At 37.6% G+C, this 26,017-nt stretch overlaps 1 protein-coding gene across 2 annotated transcripts in view; it reads left to right on the top strand.

Moving 5' to 3' along the window:
- Window positions 1-26,017, top strand: part of LOC127515159 (plectin) — a 210,868-nt gene that overhangs the window by 182,174 nt on the left and 2,677 nt on the right. Inside the window, exons 25-33 of one of the 2 annotated variants that reach the window (XM_051898500.1) lie at window positions 911-1,100; window positions 5,449-5,602; window positions 8,789-8,902; window positions 10,782-10,949; window positions 11,036-11,203; window positions 16,424-16,591; window positions 16,666-16,838; window positions 17,561-17,635; window positions 17,806-17,887. In XM_051898500.1, the coding sequence (XP_051754460.1) occupies window positions 911-1,100; window positions 5,449-5,602; window positions 8,789-8,902; window positions 10,782-10,949; window positions 11,036-11,203; window positions 16,424-16,591; window positions 16,666-16,838; window positions 17,561-17,635; window positions 17,806-17,887 (1,292 nt within the window). Of the gene's footprint in view, window positions 1-910; window positions 1,101-5,448; window positions 5,603-8,788; window positions 8,903-10,781; window positions 10,950-11,035; window positions 11,204-16,423; window positions 16,592-16,665; window positions 16,839-17,560; window positions 17,636-17,805; window positions 18,293-26,017 lie in introns of those variants that run through there. The other variant, XM_051898499.1, reaches the window with a different exon arrangement.

Below are 26,017 nucleotides of genomic sequence, written 5' to 3' on the forward strand. Positions count from 1 at the left end.
AATGATTTTCTCTTGATTTTGCAAGAGAAAAACAATTGCATTTAAATCTGTGTGATAGTGGGTTAGTCAGAGTATGTGTGTGCACCTGATGGGTTCTCCAGCGGTCTGAATATCCCGTCTGAAATGAAACAGGCCATCAATTCAGCGCCTCCAGCCATCAGATACATACACATTTTAACTCACACCACTGTGGAAATGATGCTCATTAGAAACAATGTCCTCATCCCAGTGAACAGAGGCAGATGTGGCCATTGTATACCTTGGAAAGGGATTAGCTATATATATATATATATATATATATATATATATATATAGCTTATAACATCTCTTATGCTCACCAAGGATGCATTGATGAAAAATACAGTAAAAACAGTAATATAATGTGAATATATTTTAAAATAGAAGTTATTAAATTATTGAACTATTATTGATTGCTGAAAAAATGTAGCACGGTTTTCACAAAAATATTATGCAACAAAAACTCTTTTCATCATTGATAATAATAAGAACCATTATTAATATTTGAGCGCCAATAATAAGTGATCATAACTGAGCCATGAATCAGCATATTAGAATGATTTCTGAAGGATCATGTGACACTGCAGACTGGAGTAATGATGCTGAAAATTCAGCTTTGCCATCAAAGGAATAAATCACTTTTATTATGTTATTTCATATGGTAATAATATATCTCAATATTACAACTGTATTACTGTTTTTACTGTATTTTTGATCAAATAAATGCAGTCTTGGTGAGCTTAAGAGACTTTCAAAAAACATTAAAAAAATTTTAACAAACCCCAAACTTTTGAATAGTAGTGTATATATATTGTTATACAAATCCAAAACTCTGACACTCTTGAGGTGAGGTCTTCACAGATATCACGTTTTATATGTGTGTGTGTTTCAGCCCAGGAGCTGACGCGGCAGCAGGAGAAGGTGCATTTGTTTGAGGGAGGTCAGCGTCTGGCTCAGGAGCAGCTCTCCGAGCGTGTGGCGGAGGTGGTGCGGGCAGAGAAAGCCCAGAGGAGACTGCAGGCGGAGCTCAAGAGAATAACAGACAGTCTGGAAAACTGCCAGCAAGAGCTGCAGGACTCACGGTGAGCTCAAACGAGGGGGTCTGCTTGGTCCAGTTAGCTCCTGCTTGTAGATACCATAACTACACCATAACTAAAACAAGGTTTTAAAAAAGGTTCAGTGTCCAGAATTGAACACCTATGAGCAAAGATCAGCATGGCCTGTTTTTCCAGTGTGCTCAAATGCAGTTTGAGTGATTATTTGGACTACATAGTACAGCAGACAGCTTTCCAAACTCTGATGACACTCTCATATAACACTCATATTAAGGCTGCTAGCGAAGCTATGAGCCGATTAATCCAAATTTCTCATCTTTATACTGCCTTCAAGTCATGTCTGAATGATCATATTTACCAGATGAGCGCACACGAACACCACCACAATGCCAGTATTACCAGTGGGGAACTCTGGATTTTCTTTGAGCCCTGACTTTCCGAGTTTGGAGCAGGTCTATTGTAGAAATATTCTAGGTTAAATGCGAGCTAATCTTTATGGATGACAGCTGTGGATAACCACAGAAAATAATTTAGTAATTTAAAACTTAAGAATTTCAAACTACATTTCTCATGATGCTCTATGGAAGAATGAGAATAGAGTGTAACTGTCAAGTTCCAGAAGTTAAAATCCCATTCATTTCGGCCGTACACATCGATTTGTGGTGGAAGAGTATCCTCTGGCCCGATGCATGACGCAATGATGAAAGCGGAAGCTCAGAGGATAGAGCAAAACAAAACACCGGTCACTAATTAGAAGTCTAAAATGAGAAATTTTAAAGAGAAATGTCAGAGGATTTCGATATAAGTGCAGTATGCGTACAGTCGTCTGCCGGAAGCTAGTTATTTTAGTTTATAAAGTTTTAAATATGGATATTTTTCTTACAAAAACCCATTGCTTTGCTTCAGAAGGCCTTTATTAACCCCCTGGAGCCGTATAGATGCCCCCCATTCACTACCATTATAAAGCTTGGAAGAGCCAGGATATTTTTAAATATATCTCTGATTGTGTTCGTCTGAAAGAAGATGGGGATCATTTGAGGGTGGGTAAATCATGGGATAATTTTCATCTCTTTAAACCATGTTCCCAATGAGGCAACAGCTCTTACATGTTCTGAGTATGTGCACAGTCTGCGTCACTGTCTCTGACACTAACTGAGTTTTATTAAGCAAAGCTGCAATTCTCAGGACGGTTCAGAGTGTGTTTTTGCCAACATGACCCTTGATGTGCTACCTTTACCTCCCGCGCTGCCCTCCTATGAGAAGGTGTGCCGCTCAATGGAGTAATCACTGTGGGTCTGGATCCATGTGTGAAATCAGATGTTTAACTGGCTGGAAGAAGACGAGCAAGCGCATCTTAACTAGCACCTTGCCAAAGGTCTCTTGTTCAGTCAGCCATCCGCTGGTGCGCAGCACAACTTCCCATCTGCCAATACACATTACAGAGGATTTAGTAATTAAGTGGTAAGTTGAGGACTAAATTGGGTGTTTGTGGGCCACAGATCTACCCCGAGGTCCCTGCAGCCATGCAGATAGGGGATTCTAATTGCTAGGGATATTGATCATTCCCGGCGAGGGCGTGCTGGGGGATTTCGCGAGTGATCGATTAGCTGTTACCGTGGCCGCTTCGCCAATGGCAGAGAAAGAGGTAAGAGAGCCACGTGGGGCTTTTGCGAGATCTCCCCACGCTCTTCACCTCCTGAAAAAGTGACACATCACCTAGTCAACAGCCTGCTTCAGTGCCCAGACACCCTCTTTAGGACTGTCCTTCACTTGGGTTTCTTCTAAAGGTTTGGGTTGGTCAACACCTCTCAATTCTTCTTGGATTTCCAGTGTTTTGGGAGTGATTTGAGACGCCGTGGTGGGTATGATTTGTTGTAGTTGGGTGTGATTTGTTGATCCATGCTGAAACGGTGCATGAGCTCATCGTCGCCCTGCTCTCGTAATTAGTTTCAGCCCCGCTCATTAAATATTCACGCTTGCCTTCTCTAATTAAATCGAACCTCTCTCTCTCGTGCTTACCGTTCCTGCATGTTATCATGCCTCAATTAAGATGCGTTCTGGTCTGTTTGACTGACTAGTCAAGGTGAAGATGTTTTGCTGTGGACCGAAGTGTCCCATTCTCTCATGCCCATACACAATTTTTTTCTGTAAATAAAAATCCCACACTCCATACCTAACTAGACTTGGCCTCAGACAGCCCAAATAATCATCTGATGCATATTGCACACAAAAATGGTTGGCTGTTAAACAACCTCTTGAGGAAGGAGGACACTTTTGCATACTTTTAAAAAGAGAAATTATTACGGAAATAATATACTTTAAATGTACTTTACATGTAGTTACTATAGTTATAACTATGAATTATGCATAATTACATATATCTAACCCTAAACCAAACCCTAATCCTAACCCTATAGTAAGTACATGTAGTTAATTAATATTACTTAAATGTATAATTACACTTTAACAGGGACACCTTAAAATAAAGTGTAACCATCATTTCTATTAAAATGTGTATACCGTATTTAAATATATTTGCAATTACACATTGTAATGATGGAATTGCAATTTAGCACATTTAAAACAAAAGAACCTTAAATGTATAATTAAATAACACACTACAGTTAAACTTATTAACAAATACTTGTGCTTTAGTATGTTAGTCAACATATCAAATTAAATGTACTTCTTTAAAGCACGATGCTTTAAGTGCACATTTTAAAATTGTACATAAGTGTGTTAAAAACAGTCATGAAAGTGTACTCTCTTTAAGTACACTTATTTATTTATTTATTTATTTATATTATTTGCAAGTACAGTTTTTTTTTTTTTTTTTTTTTAATACACTTTTACAATTTAAAGTACACTACAAGTGTGCATTCAATACAAATGTGTGCACTTCTTTTTCACAATGGACTTTACACATTTGGCAGTCACTCTTATCCAAAGAAGCTTATGTTGAATATTATCTGTTCACACATTCTCTGAGAATCAAACCCATGATTCCACCAAGCTCTACTGTTTGAGCTACAGGAACATGACAAGAAACAAATACAAGGTTTATATAATAAGTATTTTTGAGGGAGAACTAACCACTGGATTTGTAAATGTTTGTAAGTAGCATCTAATTTTTAAAATTACTTGCAAAGATTTTTGTTACATTTCTGAGGGGATTTTGTTGGTAGCAAGAGGATTTGATATCCACATGCAAGACTGTATTTTCTGTAGGCCTATCTGTCAAATAATGACTTTCTAACTAATAGGTTTGAAATTATAATTACGAAGTCACATATTTGCCCTTTTTTGCAGTTGTTTGTTGTTGTGTAATTATTTGATTACTTTTTTTCTTTTATTATGGTATCAACTATTTTAGATTTATCTGCCTAATGGCTTCAAACAACATCATAAACTGTGACTGATTGCTTTAAATGACAGTCAGACTTTTCCACTGTAATTAGCAGCTCTTGGCCAGAATAAGATTGAAAGTGTACCAGACTTTATACTAGCTGGCTACACGAGACTAAGCTTAAATTAAAAATTTTGTCATCATTTACTCACCCTGATGTCATTTCAAACCCATAAAACTTTTGTTAAATTTTGAAACCCTAACCCTGTAAAAGAGAATAAATTCCAGTCTGGTTTAAGCCCTGGGTATCCTTTTTTTTACACGTACGCTAGTGTACGTGCACAGTCAAAATCAAAGCCTTGCAAAGTATGCTTCATATGACTTGTACGCATACACAGGTGTTCGACACATGGCCAGTTTTGAGCAATCTCTCACCACGAGATACAACCCATGTAAATATCTTTGTATTCTTTCATGCTAAAGTTGCACAATGAGGGTACTTTCTAACCTCTTCGCACAATCTTCTATATAGGCCTCCATTGTCGTAGCTTGCAGGTGTTCCAGTCTGTTCTGTTTTTCTTTGACTACCTTGTGATTTAACGCCCCCAGGGCACGGTTGCCACCTTGTGGATAAACTAATTACTGCAAAAAAAAAATTAAATGTGCATGTGCGACCTGTGCTTACAAGTACGCACGGTTATAAAAATCCGGCGGTGCGCATAGAGTAGGCGCATACTCTTCTTATGATGAAATTCGCGTCACGCACACTGTACGCTGACCCTCGCATACGCGTAAATTGTAGTATACTTTGGGCTTTATACTGGTTAGTGCTGGTTTGGGATGATCCTACTTCCTTTTAGTCGTCCCTAGTGATCTACATGAAAAACACACCATAAAGTGGTCACCAGCATATTTCCAGCAGGATGGTGTGGTGATTTCATCCTCATATCTATCTCCTTTATAGTGCACTCATGTCAGGACCGATGGAGAAGGGAGTTTGGTAAAATAAACACATGTTCTCCTCTGCAGGAGGCTGGTAGAGCGCTTGAGAGCAGAGGCCAGCAGCAGCAGACAGGATGTGCTCAACGCTCAACAGGAAGCTGTGAGACTCCAACAGGAGAAACGGCAGATCCAGGAAGAGCTGGACATCAGCAGAGAGACCCTCTCAGCCCTGCAGACTAAGGTGAGAGCCATTTCACACTCATCCTGCACCGATTCAGGGCTTTAAACGGCAGGATTACTAAACAAAAGTGCTTCACAAAGCCCTCTGTAAGGTCATGATCCCCTGTATTGATCTGTATTGATGACTGTGTGCCTGAGGAACGGAGCAAGCTTGCATGCGTGTATGCGGTGGATGCATTCTCATGTGTGTATGTGGGTTTATGGAAGAGCACGAGCTTCGCACGTTTGTGTAAAACCTGATGATCGTGATATCCAGCATGATTTGAGAATAATCCATCTTGTAGAGAAAAGAACAACTGACGGTCAGATATTCATATGATCAATGTCTCACATTTGCTAAATTTGCTAAATATTAAAAATCCCTTAAATTCTAAAACTTAATTTGTTAGGTTTAAAGGGGTCCTTGATTATGATTTCACTTTTTTAACTTTAGTTATTGTGTAATATTGCTGTTTGAGCATAAACAACATCTGCAAAGTTACGACGCTCAAAGTTCAATGCAAAGGGAGATATTTTCTTTTACAGAAATCGCTTTTTAAGGACTACAACAAACAGCTGGTAGGGTCTACAACGAGCTTCTTCCCGGGTTGGTGACATCACAAACCCCAAAATTTACATAAACCCCGCCCCCGAGAACACTCAACAAAGGGGTTGAGGCCATGTTGGGCTGCTTTAGAGAAGAGGAAGAGTTGTTGTAGTAGAGTGTTGTTGTCATGCCGTCATTTTACACCGGACTGCTTCATAAACGAGGGTCAATTCAACACTGGATTTGCACAAAAGCTTAACATGACGGCACATGCTAGTCGATGAGTTGAATCAACTCCACAGCAACTACATAAATTTATCCACCAGCCGTTCAGAAACAGCCAGTTTCATTCTAAAAGTTGTAACTTCTTCCTGAGTCTCTCCATCAGTGTCGACTCCGGTTTGAACAATGTAAGGCTGAACACCGTTACTGACAATCATCATTTTGGCTGCGTGAGATTCTCCAGCTTTGTTGTTGTTGAGCAACCAGGCGTGAGCTGTTAAAGCTCCGCCCTCTTCTGGAAAGTGGCCGGGAGCAGCAGTTCATTTGCATTTAAAGGGACGAACAAAAATGCTGTGTTTTTGCTCACACCCAAACAGGGGCAAATTTGACAAGCTATAATAAATGTGACCCTGGACAACAAAACCAGTCATAAGGGTCAATTTTTTGAAATTGAGATTAATACATCATCTGGAAGCTGAATGATGTATGGTTTGTTACAATAGGACAATATTCGAAAATCTGGAATCTGAGGGTGCAAAAAAATCAAAATATTGAGAAAATCACCTTTAAAGTTGTCCAAATGAATTCCTTAGCAATGCATATCCATTCACAAAAATAAATTTTTGATATATTTACAGTAGGACATTTACAAAATATCTTCATCGAACATTAACTTTACTTAATATGCTAATGATGTTTGGCATAAAAGAAAAATCGATATTTTGACCCATACAATGTATTGTTGGCTATTGCTACAAATATACCCATGTGACTTATGACTGCTTTTGTGGTCCAGGGTCACAAATGTTCTTTGGGGTATTTGGAGCTGAAACTTCAAAAACACATTCTGGGGACACCAGAGACTTATATTACATCTTGTGAAAATGGGCATAATAGACTTTGAATCCCTAATTTTCTTTTTATTTCATTTGTGGTGTGAACATGGTAAACATTTTAGAAAAAATAGTTTTTTGAAAAAAAAAAAAAAAAAAATGTACCAACTAAATCATTTTGTTTTCGACTGAAAATGTATTTAGCACCCAGAATATAGTTTAAATGATGTAAACGTGTACAAATCAGGAGGAAATATGATTTTATTGCTCCTCTCTGTGCTGAAGAGATGTTAGTCTGAAGCAAATAAGCTATTCACTCTGTTCATCTGGTTGTAAATTTACTTTTCTATCTTTAGAAACTTTCATAGATCTGATGCAAAAGTCTCTTGCTCAGTAACAGTTTTAAGTTAATCTCCCTAATCCCAGTTTAATATCTGTCATCTCTAATTTAGCCAGCCATCTGAGTGAATATGTCAGCCGTGGAGCTCCTTTCCAGTTTATCTGTGATGCTCTGCACTGTTAGGGGTTATATCATGAAGATTAAAATTTGCCTTGATCTTTTGAAAATTAAAAAGTGTTTAATGCAGTAGTGAAGCCACAACAGGGCCTGTGGAGGGGCCTAGGCCCCCTCATTTACATGTCCGGCCCCCTATATTTCTGATTTCTGAATTGCTGGTCCGCAAAGGATAACGAAGAGGAAGGTTTAGAGTAAATAGTAACATTAGCTTTTAATTCAACAACATAATGGAAAGAAACAAATCAACAGCGTGTACTGAAACACATTCAGAACTAGACAATGAGCGGAGAGAACTGAAGAACTTAAATACACAGGCAAACGAACTCAATACAAAACAGGTGTGCTCTAATTAGTAACATAATGAGTAACCATGACAACTAATGATGGCGGGAACCTAGGAACAAAGACAAGCGGACTAAACATCCATAAGGAAAATGAAAGTGAAACAAAGGTAATACGTGACAAGCGTGGCCTACGCTGTCATCATCTTTATGCCTGAGAGTTCATTAATTAACACACGGTGACGGAGGGTGCACAGATTTCCATAGTGCGCTTTTTCAGTAAATCAGGAAAGCTCACTTCAACTTTCCAGGAAAATATCAATACGAATTAATGCGTGCAGTAGCTGCGTGTTTGCCTGCTGTTCTGAATTGTTTTTTTTTTTTTTTTTTTTTTTCAAAAAGTCAAGGATGCCATGTGAACACTGATGTTTCATTTGAAGAAGCAGAACAACACATTTTCTTTCAACTTCTGCATAGAAAAATAGAAGATGGTCACTGTTTCTCTTCCCTCATGGAAGTTTTGGACACCTGATGTCTTCCCAAACATGAGTAGACTGTAAAAGATAATGATCACACTACCTGTGACTGAAAGACTTTTCTCAAGAGTCAAATCAGCTTTGAGATCATCCATGACATCCAGGAAAAATTTTTTTGTTTTTGTTGTTGTCTCACAAAATGCAAGATTTTTTTTCACAATGGCAATAAAATAAAGTAAAACTAATTAAAGTTAAAGCTGAATCTAGATATAGATTATGAATATCATTAAAGAATGTGATTGTCAGCTGGCCTTCTGTTTGTGTTTGTGTAGATGTGTGAACAGGAGAAGCTTATAAACACACACCAGGATCATGTTTCTGAGCTGCAGCTGTGCAGGAGACAACTGGAGACCAGAGATGACCAAGAGCAAAAACACCACCAAGAGGTATTATGGGAACGCCACATATTAATAAGAAAGCCTAAACTGCTGTTGATTGTACATGGTTTCTAACCCGTCCAAAGCTAGTCATTAGCTTCGGTACAAACTGGTGGTTGATCATTGGACTGAGTTAGTTGGGTCAAAGTTGGCCATATTGGTTAACCTGGGAAAAGAAAAAGTTTGCAAATTATGTCAAATTATGATGTTGTACACTAATGTTAAAGGGGTGGTTGATTATGATTTCACTTTTTTAACTTTAGTTAGTGTGTAATGTTGCTGTTTGAGCATAAACAACATCTGCAAAGTTACGACGCTCAAAGTTCAATGCAAAGGGAGATATTTTCTTTTACAGAAATCGCTTTTTAAGGACTACAACAAAAGGCTGGTAGGGACTACAATGAGCTTCTTCCCGGGTTGGTGACATCACAAACCCCAAAATTTACATAAACCCTGCCCCCGAGAACATGCAACAAAAGGAGTGAGGCCATGTTGGGCTACTTTAGAGAAGAGGAAGAGTTGTTGTAGTAGAGTGTTGTTGCCATGCCGTCATTTTACGCCGGACTGCTTCACAAACGAGGGTCAATTCATCGCTGGATTTGCACAAAAGATTAACATGACGGCACATGCTAGTCAATGAGTTGAATCAACTCCACATCAACTACATAAATTTATCCACTAACCATTCAGAAACATCCAGATCTAAAAGTTGTAACTTCTTCCTGAGTCTCTCCATCAGTGTCGACTCCGGTTTGAACAATGTAAGGCTGAACACCGTTACTGACAATCTTCATTTTGGCTGCGTGAGATTCTCCAGCTTTGTTGTTGTTGAGCAACCGAAGCGCGAGCTGTTAAAGCTCCGCCCTCTTCTGGAAAGAGGGTGGGGAGCAGCAGCTCATTTGCATTTAAAAGGACAAACAAAAATGGCGTGTTTTTGCTCATACCCAAATGGGCAAATTTGACAAGCTATAATAAATGATATGTGGGGTATTTTGAGCTGAAACTTCACAGACACATTCTGGGGACACCAGAGACTTATATTACATCTTAAAAGGGGCAAAAGGGGCATTATAGGTCCCCTTTAAAAGTGTGAAGTTGGTAAGATTTCTTAATGTTTTTTAAAAGAAGTCTTCTGCTCACAAGTCTGCATTTATTTGACCAAAAAATATAAAAAACAGTAATACTGTGAAATATTATTACAATTTAAAATAACTGTTTTCTATTTTAATATATTTTAAAATGTAACTTATTTCTGTGATTGCAAAGCTGAATTTTCAGCATCATTACTCTAGTCTTCAGTGTCACATGATCCTTCAGAAAGGATGAAAGTTTCATTCTTTGATGAAAGTAAAAATAAAATTAAAAACAGAATTTATTTGAAATAGAAATCTTGGTTTATAATACTTTACAATAAATTTTCATTTGTTAATACTACATTAATCAACATGAACTAACAACAATAATCTTAGTTCATGTTAATTTCAACATTTACTAATACATTATTAAAATCAAAAGTTGTACAGTATCTGTTAATAATATTTATTGGACCTGAGCTAACATGAACTAACAATAAACAGTGGTATTTTCATTAACTAAGATTAATAAATACTATAAGTGCTATCGAAATCTTCTCGAACTTTATTATTATCAATGTTGAAACCATTTGTGTTAATATTTTTGTGGAAACTGTAATACTTTTTTTTCAGGATTCTTTGATGAATAGAAAGTTCAAATGAACAGGATTTATTTGAAATAGAAATGATAAATGTCTTTACTGTCACTTTTGATCAATGAATTCCATCCTTACTGTATAAAAAGTTTTACTGACCCCAGACCTTTGAACAGTAGTGTATGATAAATGTTGCATTATTGCTGCTCTTTGGCTCAGATGAGCAGTCTGCAGGCTACAGTGTCCAAGCTGAAGCTGGATCTGGAGCAGGAGCGGGAGAAGTGGCGGCAGGGGGTACGAGAGGCAGCCAAGGCCGATCAGAGAGGGAGAGAGCTGAGACTGGAGCTCAGCTCAACACAGGCCTCTCATAAAGAGTATATGGAGCTGGTACGCTCTCTTCCACTGACACAGTCAATGTGAATCGTGCCTATCACACTGGAGACAAAAATACACATCCGTTCTGTGTGTTCTAGCTGGCAGAGTACAGTCGAGAGGTGGCGGCCCAGAGGAGTGAGCAGGCCCGTCTGCAGCAGTGCCTGATCCAGCTGACAGAGGAGAGGGCGGCTCAGGAGGAGCGAGTCAGACAGATGAGTGCAGATCTACAGAGAGCGCACAGTGAGAGCAGGTGCTCTCAAGAGGAGGTGAGACTGATGCAGAGCGCAGCCTGCCTGCCATATTGGGATACATTGTTCCATCCATATTTTAAAAACTTTTACATGTTACATTATGCATTTAGCTATGGAAGCTCGTTTTTATCATGAAATAAAAAATAAAAAAGGTAATTGCGACTTTTTATCTCACAATTCTGACTTTTTTTCTCGCAATTGTGAGTTTATATCTCACAATTCTGACTTTTTTTCTCAGAATTGTGAGAAATAAAGTCAGAATTGCGATATATAAAGTCTGAATTGTGAGTTGTAAAGTCAGAGTTTATATCTCGCAATTCTGACTTTATAAGATGCAGTTGCTAGTTTATATCATGCAATTCTGACTTCATAACTCGCAATTGTGAGTTTATATCTTGCAATTCTGTATAAAGTCAGAATCGAGTTATAAAGTCAAAATTATGTTATTAAAACTCGCAATTGCAAGAAAAAAGTCAGAATTGCTATTTTATATGTCACAATTCTGACTATAACGCGCAATTGTGACTTCATAACTGCCAATTGTGAGTTAATATCTGTCAGAATTCAGTTAATATCTCAGTCAGAATTTTTCTCACAATTGCGAGAAAAAAAGTCACAATTGTGAGATAAAAAGTTGCAATTACTTTTTAATTTTTTTTATTTAGTGGCGGAAACAAGCTTCCATATTTAGCAGACGTTTTTATCCAAAGCAATTTACATTACGTTCAACATTGTACGCATTTTTTTTTTTTTATTAGTCCCTGGAATTGAAGCCATTATCTCTGTTTTTTGCAGCTTTGTACAGTAGATGATTATGTATAGTCTTTATTCAATTAGAAATGGAATACGCAAAATGCTTGTGTAATATGTAAAGTGGCAATCCACTAATGCATTTCAACTGACATCGTCATTTTGCACCAAATGTTGCACATATATATATATATATAAAATGGTAACTTTATGGTTAAAAAGTTATTATCCTTAACACTTGTAAAGTCACCTGTAATTGCTTTTAGGTCACACTATTTTAAGGTGTCCTTGTTATAATGTAATTATACAATTTAATACTGAGTAATATTAATTAACAACATGTACTTGGTTTTGGTTTAGGGTTAGTTGCTTGTGATTATGTGAAATTTACTGTTATTACTGTAGTAAGTACATGTAACGTGTAACAACGACACTAAAATAGAGTGTTACCTGCTTTTATATATTTATTTATTTATTCATATTAATCTTCATTTTGTACCATGAATGTACCAAAATTCAATGTGGATTTGTAAATCCATTCCAAGAAGACAATTAAAGGGCTAGTTAGTTTATGTTAGTGTTTAATGTTCATTTATGTTGGACATTTAGAGGAGTTTCTGTAATGTTTTTTAATTTTTTGGTTACCATTATGCAGAAGAGTGGCGCCTGTGTTTAGGTTGAGCGCTTACATATGCATGTTTATAGGATGGAATTCCTGCTCTCAATTCAATTGAGTTTGTTCAATGAGTTATTTTTTTAAGTGCATTTCATAGAGCAAATAAGGTAAATTAAGTCAATAAATGTATTCACCTTACGTAACAAACTTTTATAAATTCAACATTACATTTTGAAGTAAACTGCACATACAAATATTATGTAAAAGTGACAAATTCAAATGATTTGTATTTACTAAAAGATATTTTGTCATTTTGGTCATACAACTAAATTGTTATTTGTACAAATTACTCAATGTAGTTGCATGGAACCACTTGAAACTGCTTTTTTAAGTAAATCCAACAATTATTTTATTTTTTTTGATTGTGTGATCTGACCTGTTTATTTGTGTCAATCATTGTTTAGATGTAGATATAAGCCTATATTAAATATGTTCATCATATAAAGTGATCGTAACTCTTCAGAAGATTTGGATTAAACCGCTAGTTTCACCACACGCCTTTATGACCTTTTTGGATCGGAAGTTTTGTGGCAAATTCCACGTGAGCATCCCTATTCCCTATTCACTCCAAAGGGCAGAACATGACGATAAATGATTAAATTACTTCCTTGAAGTGACCATCTCTTGTTCCCTTCGCTAACGGACCTGTGGAAGGGCCCTTCGTGAAGGGATTCAGTTGTTCGCTTTCGTTTGGAATGCTCCTACAAATGGCGTCCCCTTACCGAAGTGCCCTTCAAGGGTACAATAACGCCGTTTGGAATTCGCCCTTGGTTACTGAACTTTCAAAAGTGGTAGGGAAACCTCTCAGGTCTTAATTTGGGTTTCAAAACTGAACCAAAGTCTTTTGAGTTTGAAATGCCTTGAGGGTGAGTAAATGGTGACTGAATTTTCATTTTTGAGTGAACTAACCCTTTAAGTACCTCTTAAATTCAGAGGGAAATGGTTGGCTAATAAAAATTATTGAAGCCACAAACCCAAACCTAATCCCAAAATCTGATTCGTTGGTAAGAATGCAGTGATGTTTGTAAGTAGGGAGTTCTCTGACTTTGGCAAACCCCTCCGTGACACCTTGTCCTGAAGTACCTGAAATATGTGCAGAACTGCAGTGCTCCTTCAGACAGTAGGGCCAGTGTAGTTATTTAAACCACTCGCTCTCATTCTTTAAGTGCTGTCAGTGTTGTAGGGTAACTCTAATTGGTTTTGGATAACCATCCTCGTCATTTTATGGTCAGCAAACTCTGCAGGATAACAATAAAACTGAAAAATAAAAAATAAAGTGTCTCCACACTGTCCAGGCCCTAATGTATACATGCACACACAAACATACACACACTGCGCCACCGGTCGGACTGCAGAAATAATGATTATGCGTGTGTTGTGCATCGGTTGTCTGTTTTCAGCTCTGGCTTTTAAAAATAATTGCTGTTGGTGCTGCAGCCGTATCAGAGGAAGGCCAGTAATGATTCTCGCCAGTCGTGTGGAACGCAGCATGAGGGGAAGCGGGGGGAGACAGACGCGAGAATAAAGGCGGCTATCATTTCTGTGTGTGTGTTTGTCTGCCTGGCACATAATTATGGTTGCATAAGGTTGTGTATTCATATGGTGTGTGTGTTGGTAGAGGTGCTATGATTACAGTGAGGTGTGTGTGTGTGTATGTGTGTGTGTGTTTGCAAATATACTTCAGCCCCCGTCTATAAATCAGGTGTGAATTGAAGAAACTGATGAGTCGAGAATCTTATTTGAGTGTGTGTGTGGGATCACAGAGGGATTAGAGTTGGATATAAAGCTGCACAGGTGACTACATCATAACCCGCTTACACACACACACACACACACACACACGCACACAGCATTTTAATTGTCTTTCTCCTTTTCTTTACCGGCTTTTATTGGCTCTCCTCTGCAGTGTGTGCGCTCTGGGTAAAGGTCACTGCGCTCCACCGTCTTGCACGCTGACAGCGTTACTAGCCATGAAACTAGTCTGCCTTTTAATTTAAGCTGAATTCTCATATGCTGAAAACCTGAGATCTCATATGAGGTAAAATTGTGTGAGCTGCTATAGATTTGCCACATCATACGAGTGTAATAGTGATTTGTTCAGGGATAGAGATTTTAGCAGCTGAAGATTGTCAGCGCTTATATATTGTATCCTTTGCCTGCAAAGGAATATTATCAGCATATTATATACCACAAACGTGTGTGTGTTTGTGTGTGTGTGTGTGTGCGTGTGTGTGTGGTTCAGATTAACCCTACGTTATGGGGACACAATGTCTCCATAAAGATGGTAATATCCAAAAGCCTTGTCCTTATAGAGACATTTTTTGACCCCCATAAGGAAAACAGCTTATAAATCATAGTAAGTTATGTTTTTTTGAAAATGTAAAAATGCAGAAAGTTTTCTGTGTTGGGTAGATTTAAGGTTGGGGGATAGAATATACAGTTTGTACAGTATAAAAATCATTATGTCTATAGAGTCCCCGTAAAACACATATACAAGTGTGTGTGTGTGTGTGTGTGTGTGTGTGTGTGTGTGTGTGTGCGTGCGTGTGTGCGTGTATACACAACTGGTGAAAAGTTTGGAATAATTATGATTTTTTTATGTTTTTAAAAGAAGTCTCACAGGCTGCATTTTTCATATAATGAAAATGGTAAAAACATGACATATTGAATTATTATTACTCTCTCTCTCTCTCTCTCTCTCTCTCTCTCTCTCTCTCTCTCTCTCTCTCTCTCTCTCTCTCTTTAGCATTTTCCTTCAGGTCAGTCCTATGTTCATAATAAAAAATCTGTTTAAAGGTCCGATGTATTATCTTGTCCTTTTAACAGTTAAGGGGTTTTCCCGTGACTGACAGCACTAGTCAAAGCATTTGTTAGTTGTGTCTTGTTCCGTGTTCACAACAAGTCAGTCTTTTCAATGTAAAAGTCTTCGCTACTGACTGACACACTCATAAAGACAGTCTTTGCCGCCATCTAATGGCGTAATAATGTAACTTCTGTTGCTGTTCACAGTAAGGTACTTTTTTTTTGGGCGGAAGGCTATTAGTAAAAGTTTACTTCATGAAAGTTGCATTGATACATATTTCTGGCTTGAATATTTGTATTGTGTGGTAACCGTTTTATAAAAGCAATAAGGTACTCGAGGCTAGTGCTGTATCGTGAATAAGTCACGGCTGAAGGGGTTGCACAACAATTCATGATACAGCACAGCCTCTCGTACCTTATTACTTACATAGATATATATGTATATATATATGTTTATTTGATTAAAAAAAAAAAACCAGTAATATTGTGAAATATTATTGCAATTTAAGAATAACTGTCTTGTATCTGAAAATATTTTAAAATATAATTTATTGGTGCGATGCAAAGCTGAATTTTCAGCATTATTACTTGTCTTCAGTGTCACGTGATCCTTTAGAAATCATTCTAATATGCTGATTTGCAGCTCAAAACACATTTCTTATTATTATCAATGTTGAAAACAATTGTGCTGCTTATTTTTGTGGAAATCGTGATACATTTTTTTCAGGATTCTTTGATGAATAGAAAGTTCAAAAGAACAGCATTTATTTCAAATAGAAATCTTTTGTAACATTGTGAATGTCTTGATTGTCACTTTTGATCAATTTAATGCATCCTTGATGAATATAAGTATTCATTCCTTTAAAAAAAAAACACAGCAGTGTTTTGAAACTAACACAGAGCTATGCTGTTTGGGAAAGTCAACAAATAAATGGCTAAATTTAACATCAGAATTACACACTTCACCTTTAATTAGGTCCAATTTCTCTCTCTGTCTGTCCCTTCAGGCCAGGGCGTGTGAGGGGCGACTGGCGGAGCTGCACTCCCAGCTCTCACGCTCACAGCAGTGGGCGCAGCAGCACATGACAGCCCTGCAGGCCAGAGAGGAGGAAGTGCTGCTGCTAAAGATGGAGATGGCTGCTCTCAGAGAGAACTACAATGCTAAAGTATCTCAGGTAAGACACTATAACCTAACACCATTTATAATATTCTGCTGTGTTTTTGTGTTAATTCATCTCTTCACATGCAGGTTGAGGCTTTGCACTCACAGATGGACACTGTTGATCAGAAATATAACGCAGCCGTGTGTGAGGTGGATGTTTTGCGGCAGTGCTTAGGAGACGCACGGAGTGACAGCTCTCGACTTCACAGGGAAAGTGAACTAGTCGTGACCAATGTGAACCAATGGGTGAAGGAGCAAAAGTAAGACATGCAATCAGTATCATGATATTACCATCTAATGTTACCACAGTACTTTTTTGAAAGTCAAAAAAAGCTAAACACACAGCTGTTCTGATTGGTCGATTACTCTACAGTTATTGTACAAGCAGATGTTTTGGTATAATGTCCACTAAAATGTACAATTGATCATCCCAGGCAGTGTTGTTATTGCTAACTAATTAACTATATATATATATATATATATATATATATATAGTCACATACGTATATACTCACATAGCTAAGTAATTTTAACTCAATTCATAATTTCATGTCTATTTTTTGTATTTATATTTTGTTCATATTATGTGTTTTGTAAGGAGCCATGTATTAACGGTATATTGTGCAGTCAGACAGTCATTATTGCAAAATAAACCCCATCATACCTACCTGATCACCCTTTTGGTGTTCATTTTGCAATAATGACCTAGCTATGTGTTTTCCCTTACGTAACATCAAATGTGGCTTCTTACTGCATTACATGTCACAGATTGTATCACATGTTACATGTATGGTTTCTGTTGGAACCAGTATATAAATTTGTGGAGTATAGAAAGTGTCTGTGGCGCATCAGAACTTTTGCATCCAGAGAGAGGCTGTGTTATAATGGCTGTATCATTATCATTCAGCATCATGGTTCATTGTGACAGCAGCTCGCAGCTTCCTCACTGCAGCCCATTATCTCTGCCCCTGCTCCACTCCAGGCACACTAATGAGAAACTGGCACTCAAGATCAAAGACCAGAGCAGGAAGATCATCCACCTGACAGCCGAGAGAGAGTAAGCCCCGCTCACCCTGTCCAAATCTGTTTCCGCTCCTCTCAGCTTGGAGTGTGTACAAACATGGATTTTAGGTCCAAGTAGCAGGGATGTGCATGCAAACATATGGAGAGAGGGTGCACTTGTGTGAAATGGGATTAGGCTGTAATGTTTGTCCTGTCTTCATGCAGTCACCTTCAGGAGAATTTGAAGGGTTTGCAGGGGGAAATCAGGAGGCTGAAAGCAGAGAGAATGGAAGCAGAGCAACTGAAGGTAACACATACTCCAGCGCAAAGCCCTAAACACTCCAGAGCACATGTCCATAGATTTTTTTTTTTTTTTTTTTTATCAGCATTAATTTTTAAGTTGAATTTTAAAACATTTAACTGAATTGATTAAAAGTGATAATAAATTTATTTACTGTTACAGAATAATTTCTGATATTTCAAATAAATTCTGACCTTTTGATCTTAAATCCAGTGTCCTGGGGGTAACTCATTACAAACTTGAATTATGTAATCAGATTACTTTTTCAAGTAAAGTAACGCAGTACTTTTTTAATTTACAACAAAATATCTAAGTTACTTTTTCAAACAAGTAACACAAGTTACTTTTTCTCATTTATTGACTGACAGCTCTCCTGTCTCCATGTTAAGAGAAATAAAGTTCAGAGGTGTTGTGTGCGCTGTATGAACATGATGGTTATTGTAGTTCTAGACTAAATGTGAGCATGCATTTACTCATCTTACTTGCACAAATCATTCAGTATTCCTCAAAATGAATAAAAACAGTGAAATCCAAACTCAGAATTTAAGCAAATTAACTATATTAAATTACACAAATATACTTTATGCATTTAATCTCACTTTATTAACCAATGTCTTTGCTGCTGACCTTCAGTGATCTAATTCAACCATACTAATAAGCAAAAATGACTTTAGATTAGCTTTAGAAATAAGAGTGTTGAACTTTCATCTCATATATCCTGTTTTTTTTTTTTTCAATCCAGAATGGCAGCACAGCTGAAAGGTTTGTTTGAGCTGCGCCCTCTACTGTACAGGTGTAAATATGCATTTCCTTCAACCTGAGGCTTATTCATTTCACTTTTAGCCCAGCCCAGGTGAGAAAGAGTACTGCAAAAGTAATATAATAAATTAATTTTCATAAAAAAGTAATGAAGTAACGCAATTAGTTACTTTTTTAGGGAATAACGCAATATTGTAATGCATTACTTTTAAAAGTAACTTTCCCCAACACTGCTTAAATCATATTTTAAATTGTAATAATATTGCAATATTACCATTATCACTGTATTTTTATTGATTAAATGCAGCCTTACCAAAAATCTTACTGATTTTACCAACCCCAAACTTTTGAATGGTGTTATGTAAATGCACAATAACACTAAAAACGTGTAAAAATACATAGCATTAATTTTGATTTCATAACAACTTTAAATTTTATATTAATATGTAAGGAAAAATGTACATCTCAGATCCTGTACCATTTTTAGTCACATTTTTGTGTTTTAATTTTAAATGGTCGTGCTTTGTGTTTTGTGTGATGAATATGGAAAAGTACAAATAATCCATGTGGTCTTCCAATTATATTTTAATTAACAAATAAAAAGGGCAAAATACTGTTTAAAATACTTTCAGATGGAGTATAGCATGTCACACTGCCAAATATATCAACTTTTCAAAAATATTTTATGTCAGCTACCCTCTAGCAGTCATATTTCTCTGTATTTTTATCTTTATTCTAATAATATTCCTATTATTTTATTTGTAATGATCAACTGTATGTCATGGTAACCGCAGCACCTCATTACAGTCGTCATTGAGTGAATATTAACATTCACCTTTGTGGCTAACAGGCCGTACCACATTCTGACCCCAGTCTTCCATATAAACAGGTCTTATATGCAGGTTTTGCCTCGGATCGCCTGTCCAGTTTGATCTTTCTTCTCCTTCTCTTATAATTCCTGAATGACCCAATGCTGGCCATTTCCTATTACACCTCTCCCTGTCTCTACCTTTCATTATTTTTTCTCTCTTCCTCTATTCTCTGTTATCCCGTACTCATGCATAGCATCAGCGAGACCGTCTTTGTTGTGATTAGGCTGGTATTTCTATCAGATGCAGAGAAAAGGTGTCCTATAACCACAGTTGAAGGTCCGTGTCACCATTAGCCAGCTCATTCTGGAGTGCCTGTCCTCTCACTGCCGAATGATCCGGCTCTGTAGGTACAGGCTTATCCTCTGTAATAGGGTCTGATCTGATTCACACTTGTGAAATTGGAAAGGAAAAGTTTAGAGATGATTGGAGAACTTTTGGCATAGTAGAAGCCGAGGGTTGGAGCTGCCGCTCTGAACCCAATCATTCAGGCATTGTTGACTGTGCTGATGAGCCCGTCCTGCAGGGTTGAATCCATTCTGCTCCCTGTTTGTTCTGAAGGTCCAGAACCTGCTCCACATGCCACCTTATTCCATTATTGATGATAGAGAGAGCAAGAGAGTCAGAGAGCTGCTCAGGGCCTGGCTTTAAAGAGTTATACTACTTCAGAAGTTGAAGAGGCAGTGAAGCATCCGGTATTGCATAGTCTGCATGTTTTCCCATATAGAAACAGTTCACCCATATTCATTTTTTTTCTTTTTCTTTTTTTCTCATGTTGTTCTAAACTTCTATGACTTTATTTCTTCCTAGGAACACAAAAGGCTTGTGATGTCTGGTTTGATGTCAGTGATATTTGGTCATGAGACACTTGAGAATGAGTTAAGTTTGGCAGTGAGTCAAATGCCACCAACTCACCATTTTTATAGTGCGTATGTTTTATGTCGTCCATTGGAGATCTTTGGTGGACATTGTCAGTGAATAACAGCTTAAATTTTAGTCTGTTCTTCAAATCTATCATATGGCTTCAGAAGACTTGGAATTTATCTCCATATATATTAACAAAACTGCTTCACTACTTAGTAAAACCATGTGGTCATGTGGTCATGTGGTCCAACCAACAGGCAGAAAAAAATAAAACAGGAAATGATATCATGACTGTTGTTTCAATTTCAAGTCCAGTTAAAATGTCATGTGGTGCGACTCCCGAAAACTTCTTTTCATGTGTATTTAAGGTGTAAGGAATATTGTTTTATGTTTTATTCTTTTTACTTGATGGTCACACCAAATGACATCAATACAAAATATATATTAACAAAACTGCTTCACTGCTTAGTAATATTTAAAAAACTTTTTGTCAGCAAACCATGTGGTCCAACCAACATGCAGAGAAAAAAAAAATAAAACAGGAAATGATATCATCGGACCCCTGCAAGCCCTCATAACTGTGTGTCTCTTAAAATATCAGATAATTTGACCATTTTGTTTCAGATTCAGGGTTAGTTCAGTTCAAATGTCATGTGGTGCGACTCCTGAAAACTTCTTTTCATGTGTATTTAAGGTGTAAGGAATATTGTTTTATGTTTAATTCTTTTCATTTGATGGTCACACCACATGACATCAATACAAAATATTTTGTAACTATTATTTTAGTATTATTTATATACTATTACAGTATATATTACTATTTTGAATTGGCATTTATTTTTATATTTTCAGTTTTTATTTTAAAGTTTTACTAATTTTATGTTCTTTGGTCATTTTTGTCATTAGTTTTTGGCTTTTTTTAATACTTCTATTTAGCTTTAATTCATTTTTATTTCAGTTTTAGTTTTAGTAATTTTAGTACTTCAGCTGAAACTGAATTTCAGTTAGTTATCAAGGCAACATTTCTCATTTTGGTTAAGTTTTTCATCTAATATATTCATATTTTATTTCAAATAACAAACAATGTTTTAGTTATCAGTAATATCTCTGATTTCTAAGAACTTGACATGTGTTTTAAATTAGATTGTTAAAAGATTTTTTCTTTTCCTTCTTTAATTATGGTGCTTTTTTTTCACATTTATTCACATTAATTATATGGAAAAGGGGGGCAATGATATTCTTCAAAAAATGCTTTTTGTGTTTCACAGGGGGAAAAAAAGAAAGATTTGTAACAACATGAGGGTCAATAATGATAGAATTTTATGGGTGAACTATCCCTTTAAGTGTGCATGTACATTCTTAGATGTGAAACCACTAGAAAGGACCAACGACAAGCACACTTGCCCATTTGCTAAGTTCGGGTAGCAAAGTTCAACTTATGTTCTTCTAGGACACCCCAAGTACCTTCTGGACTCCAAGATAGACAGAGTAAATACAAATAAATAGACAGGAGAGGAAATAGCTCGTAGGCTTGTGGTTTATTTATGACATGCCAGGCTCTTTCTGCATGCATGGATTCCCAGCTTTCATTAAGTGTCATTACTAGAGCTCTTAGACCAGGTGTGGCCTTACAAATCTGCTGAGACCTTACATACAGCCCGGTACAGGGCAACATGTATATGGATGGACTCTTCCAAGAAGGGAAGAGGGGCTTGATCCTTTGGATGAGCAGATTCAGCTGTTAGTAAATACAGAACAGTATCACTGCTTGATTTGTTGTGATAAATAACTTATAATAGCCTCAGTCGCTCCACCAGAAAGGGATGGCCGTGTTTATACGCTGCATATATGGACATTTTTAATGGCAGGCCTTGATCAAGATCATCGGGAGGGATGTTTATCACTGCGCTCTAAGCTTCTTTTTTTTTTTTTTTTACTAATGTATACATTTTTGAAGAGAACTAAAACAGACGCTTTTACAAGACATGCTTTCCCCCCCAAACCTTGCTATTCATTAGCAATTTCCACTTTCCAGTTCACTTCTTGCAGCGTCCCCTGATTGATGGAAAGCCTGCCATGTTTATTTGGATATCAGGGAATGAAATATTCATATTGTACGCTTTTCCAAGCAGAAGTTATCTGGGTGCAGCGTAAATGGTACTTGGGATTAGATTTTCACAGCAGATTGCAGTTATTAAAGAGCAAAAAAGGAGGGGGATACAGGGAAGCTGCCATCTTCTGGGGAGGCAATCTATTTCTTTTCACGCAGACTTGGAGCGGCTGCATAGCCTCTTAATGCACTGGAGCAAAAGTGCTTTGGTCCGCAACCTTTCACGCCTTCCTCTCCCTTTTATATGATTGAATACTTAATAACTTTGACTTTGCTTTGAAAGCCTGCGCCATGGGGCCTGTTGGGTTGCCTCATGGTGAGGCTGGCGTACCTGAGTGTTTGTCTGCTGCTAACTGCCCTTATTACCGGCTGTCTGTCAGCCTTTGCCCACAGCTCATCCGGCATCATTTGTGTCTTCCGCACGTCATCTCCCACTCTTTATCTTAAAATCAGTCTGGCTTTTAGGCTGTTTTCACACTTAAGCTGCTTTTTTTTTTTTTGTCTCTTATGATTGTTGCTTGTCACATTGTACAATGTGACCCCAGTGAGATCTTGGGTAAAAGCCTTGGCAAACTGTGCGACATCAACGGTTTGCTTTTCAGACAAGTCTGATCACAACTGACAGCGTTTATTGGGTGATCAATCACGTCATGTCACGTCTGACATCCTTATTGACATTAGGGGTGTAACGGTACACGTATTCGTACCGAACATTTGGGTATACCGGCAAAGCCACATAGGTTTATGATTTAGTTTGAAGCACAACATGTGCAGCGACTGTATTCGTTCAGTAAACATGCATACTGAACGGCAAATGGTCCTTCGGTTCGGTATGCATGTGTACCGTAATTTCAATGCATGTGGAACGTAATTTTAAACTCCATGTTGCGCTTCAAACTAAATCATGAACCTGTGTGGCTTGCCCTACTGTCAAATGTGTGTGTTGTTTAATGCGTTTGAGATGCTTTTTCCTCAGAACTTTGAAGAACTTTGGCAAGTGTCATGTTGGAAAAGAAAAATAATAAGGAGTCTGTTGTGTTTGGGCAAACTTTGGGGACTGCTCATTCTTTGGATCGAACTTGACTTGTCATTTTCATAGTACTATCATAACGTGAAGGCAACTCTATATAACAAACATAAATGTTGAATATCATATAGACAAGCTAATATCAACATTTTTAACTGAACATCCCTCTGTCTCTCAGTATCATCAACAATTCTTGCTTTTTTCATTAGACAGATGAACAAGGCTTCACAGTGCATGGCCGTGATTTCAAATTTCTGACATGGTCAGACCTTTGTAGGAGACTAAAATTCATCGCAATTAATCACTCATTGCTAAGCATGTCATACAAAAGCCCAAAGTATACTTCAGTTTTAACATGTACTCTATTGTATGCGTACAGTCCATGTGTTGTAGGTTCGTTTGCTCGCCTTAATTTTTATTTATTTATTTATTTTGCACTAATTATTTGGACCACAAGGTGGCAACACTGGCCCAGGCTGTTGTTTCACAGTCGAAAAAGAAACTGAAGAGACGGAGTATGTATGCTGTATGCTATGCTGTATGCTACGCTGTATGCTACGTGTCGGTTATCATTTATACTTTTGCATCGTTGTCTGTGCCGATTTTTCTTTTTGACCTGAGGGATTGGTTCTAGGAGACCAATCACAGCGCTTATGGTCCACGTAGAACTGATGTGTTGTTACATTTTTGGAGAGGTGCACGTCAGGCTATGCCGCAGGCTATGCATGCTACACACAGCCTATGTCATAGCTACAGCGTAGGTTTGACAGACGTATAAATCAGCCTTAACAAGGACATCAAACTAATGGTGACACGACAACAACAGAAGCCCACATCGACGAGCGTGTGTGTGAGTGGGTTTAGAGATGCCCACAACTCTACACTGAAATTGGTGTAGAAACCATTTTAACTTTTCACACTTGTAGTTCAGTTCGTTTAGTTCATTTGGTCCGGACCAAAAAAGAAAAAAAAAACATTTAGTCCTGGTCCGATTAGCATTCAGATTGGCAATTTTATCACCGAACCAAAAGATACCGAACTTAAAGGCATAGGGATACATTCACAACCTGATTGGTCGGATTTTATGCCCATTTTGAGACAGAACTTACAGAACATCCAAAACAATGCTGTGTACTGAGGTAAATGCGCTCGTTGTGTGTGCGTAGCCTGCATGTGATGGTATTTTGGCCAGCTGAACTCGTGAAGAGCTTATAAATGTGTAAAGGAGTCAAAACAGTGGCGGGAATCCATCCGTCACACACACAAATGATCTGCTGCATCTGATGCCTGTGATGGGCAAACTCACAACTATGACGAGAAAAAAACGATATGCGTAAGGATTCTGTCCTTTTTAGGGTCTCATCTTCCTGTTTTTGGTTTGCTTACATGTCTTTGGTCCGTGTTGCATTCATATATCATCCGAACCGCACCAGAGTTCGTTTGGAAGCGGACCGAGACCCATCTTTTCAGCGGTCTCGGTCCGCTTGTTTGGTGCGCACCAGGGTTCGGATGGCAGCATTCACACATGCTCAAATGAACCGCACTAACAGAGCAATCGCACCAGCTTTCCATGTTTCCACTGTTATTCGGTAGGGGGCGCTATTACAGAAGTTCTGAAAGAGTACAGATTCTCTGGATCAAAACACAGGCAAAAAAGGAGCAGAAACAATTGATAAAAGCATTGCTTATGCACATTTTAGTCTTTGGAAAAAACACTATTTTCTCAGCATTTTGTTCAAAGTATTTTTTTTTATGAAACTTACCCACATTCAAGTGTTGAAAGAGTTCATTTAAAAGAAACAGCAAGTAACACATAGAATTAAATGTGGAAATTTGAAGTAAAAAAGGCTGACAATATTTTCTTGTAAAACTCCAGTAATCGTTTTTTTTTTTTTATTTACAACTTCGAAAAATTATGTTTTACAATGTTGTTCACATTATACAAAAATATTTTTATCGCTCATAACTTCTCGAGAGAAATAGCGCAGACACTGGACAAACTTGAAACGTTCCAATGTGTGTGTGTAGTCCGACTGTGTTCGCACATGCTAAGCGTATACTTCACGCTAAGTGTTCGTGTCAAAACTGAAGAATACTTTTGTCTAAAGTGATCAAAAGCTGCTCTACAACAAAAGAAATCCTTCACAAATCCTGAAGTTTGTCTTGAACACAACAAATGTGGCCAAAATTGCACCCCAGTATGTTGGCGTCATCAACGGGAATAGCACTGCAAGAACTAGAGCCTGCGTTTTACCACTGTAACATTTTTTCATTTTTATTCATGTTTTTGTCACTTTGGATTCATCACAGCACTTGCATTAATACTTCACTCTGTGACTTGGGACAGACTGTTCTTACCAACTGTGAACTGTACCTCAGTTCAAATAAATTGCACCTAAGACCACCTTTTGAAGAGAACTCGGTTGTTCCCTATAACCAAATAAACCGAACTCTCACATCAAATCGACTTCGGTTTGCACCAAAAGCTATGGTGTGAAAGTGTCCTA

This window comes from Ctenopharyngodon idella, chromosome 7, assembly GCF_019924925.1.
Source record: "Ctenopharyngodon idella isolate HZGC_01 chromosome 7, HZGC01, whole genome shotgun sequence".
NCBI classification, from domain to species: domain Eukaryota; kingdom Metazoa; phylum Chordata; class Actinopteri; order Cypriniformes; family Xenocyprididae; genus Ctenopharyngodon; species Ctenopharyngodon idella.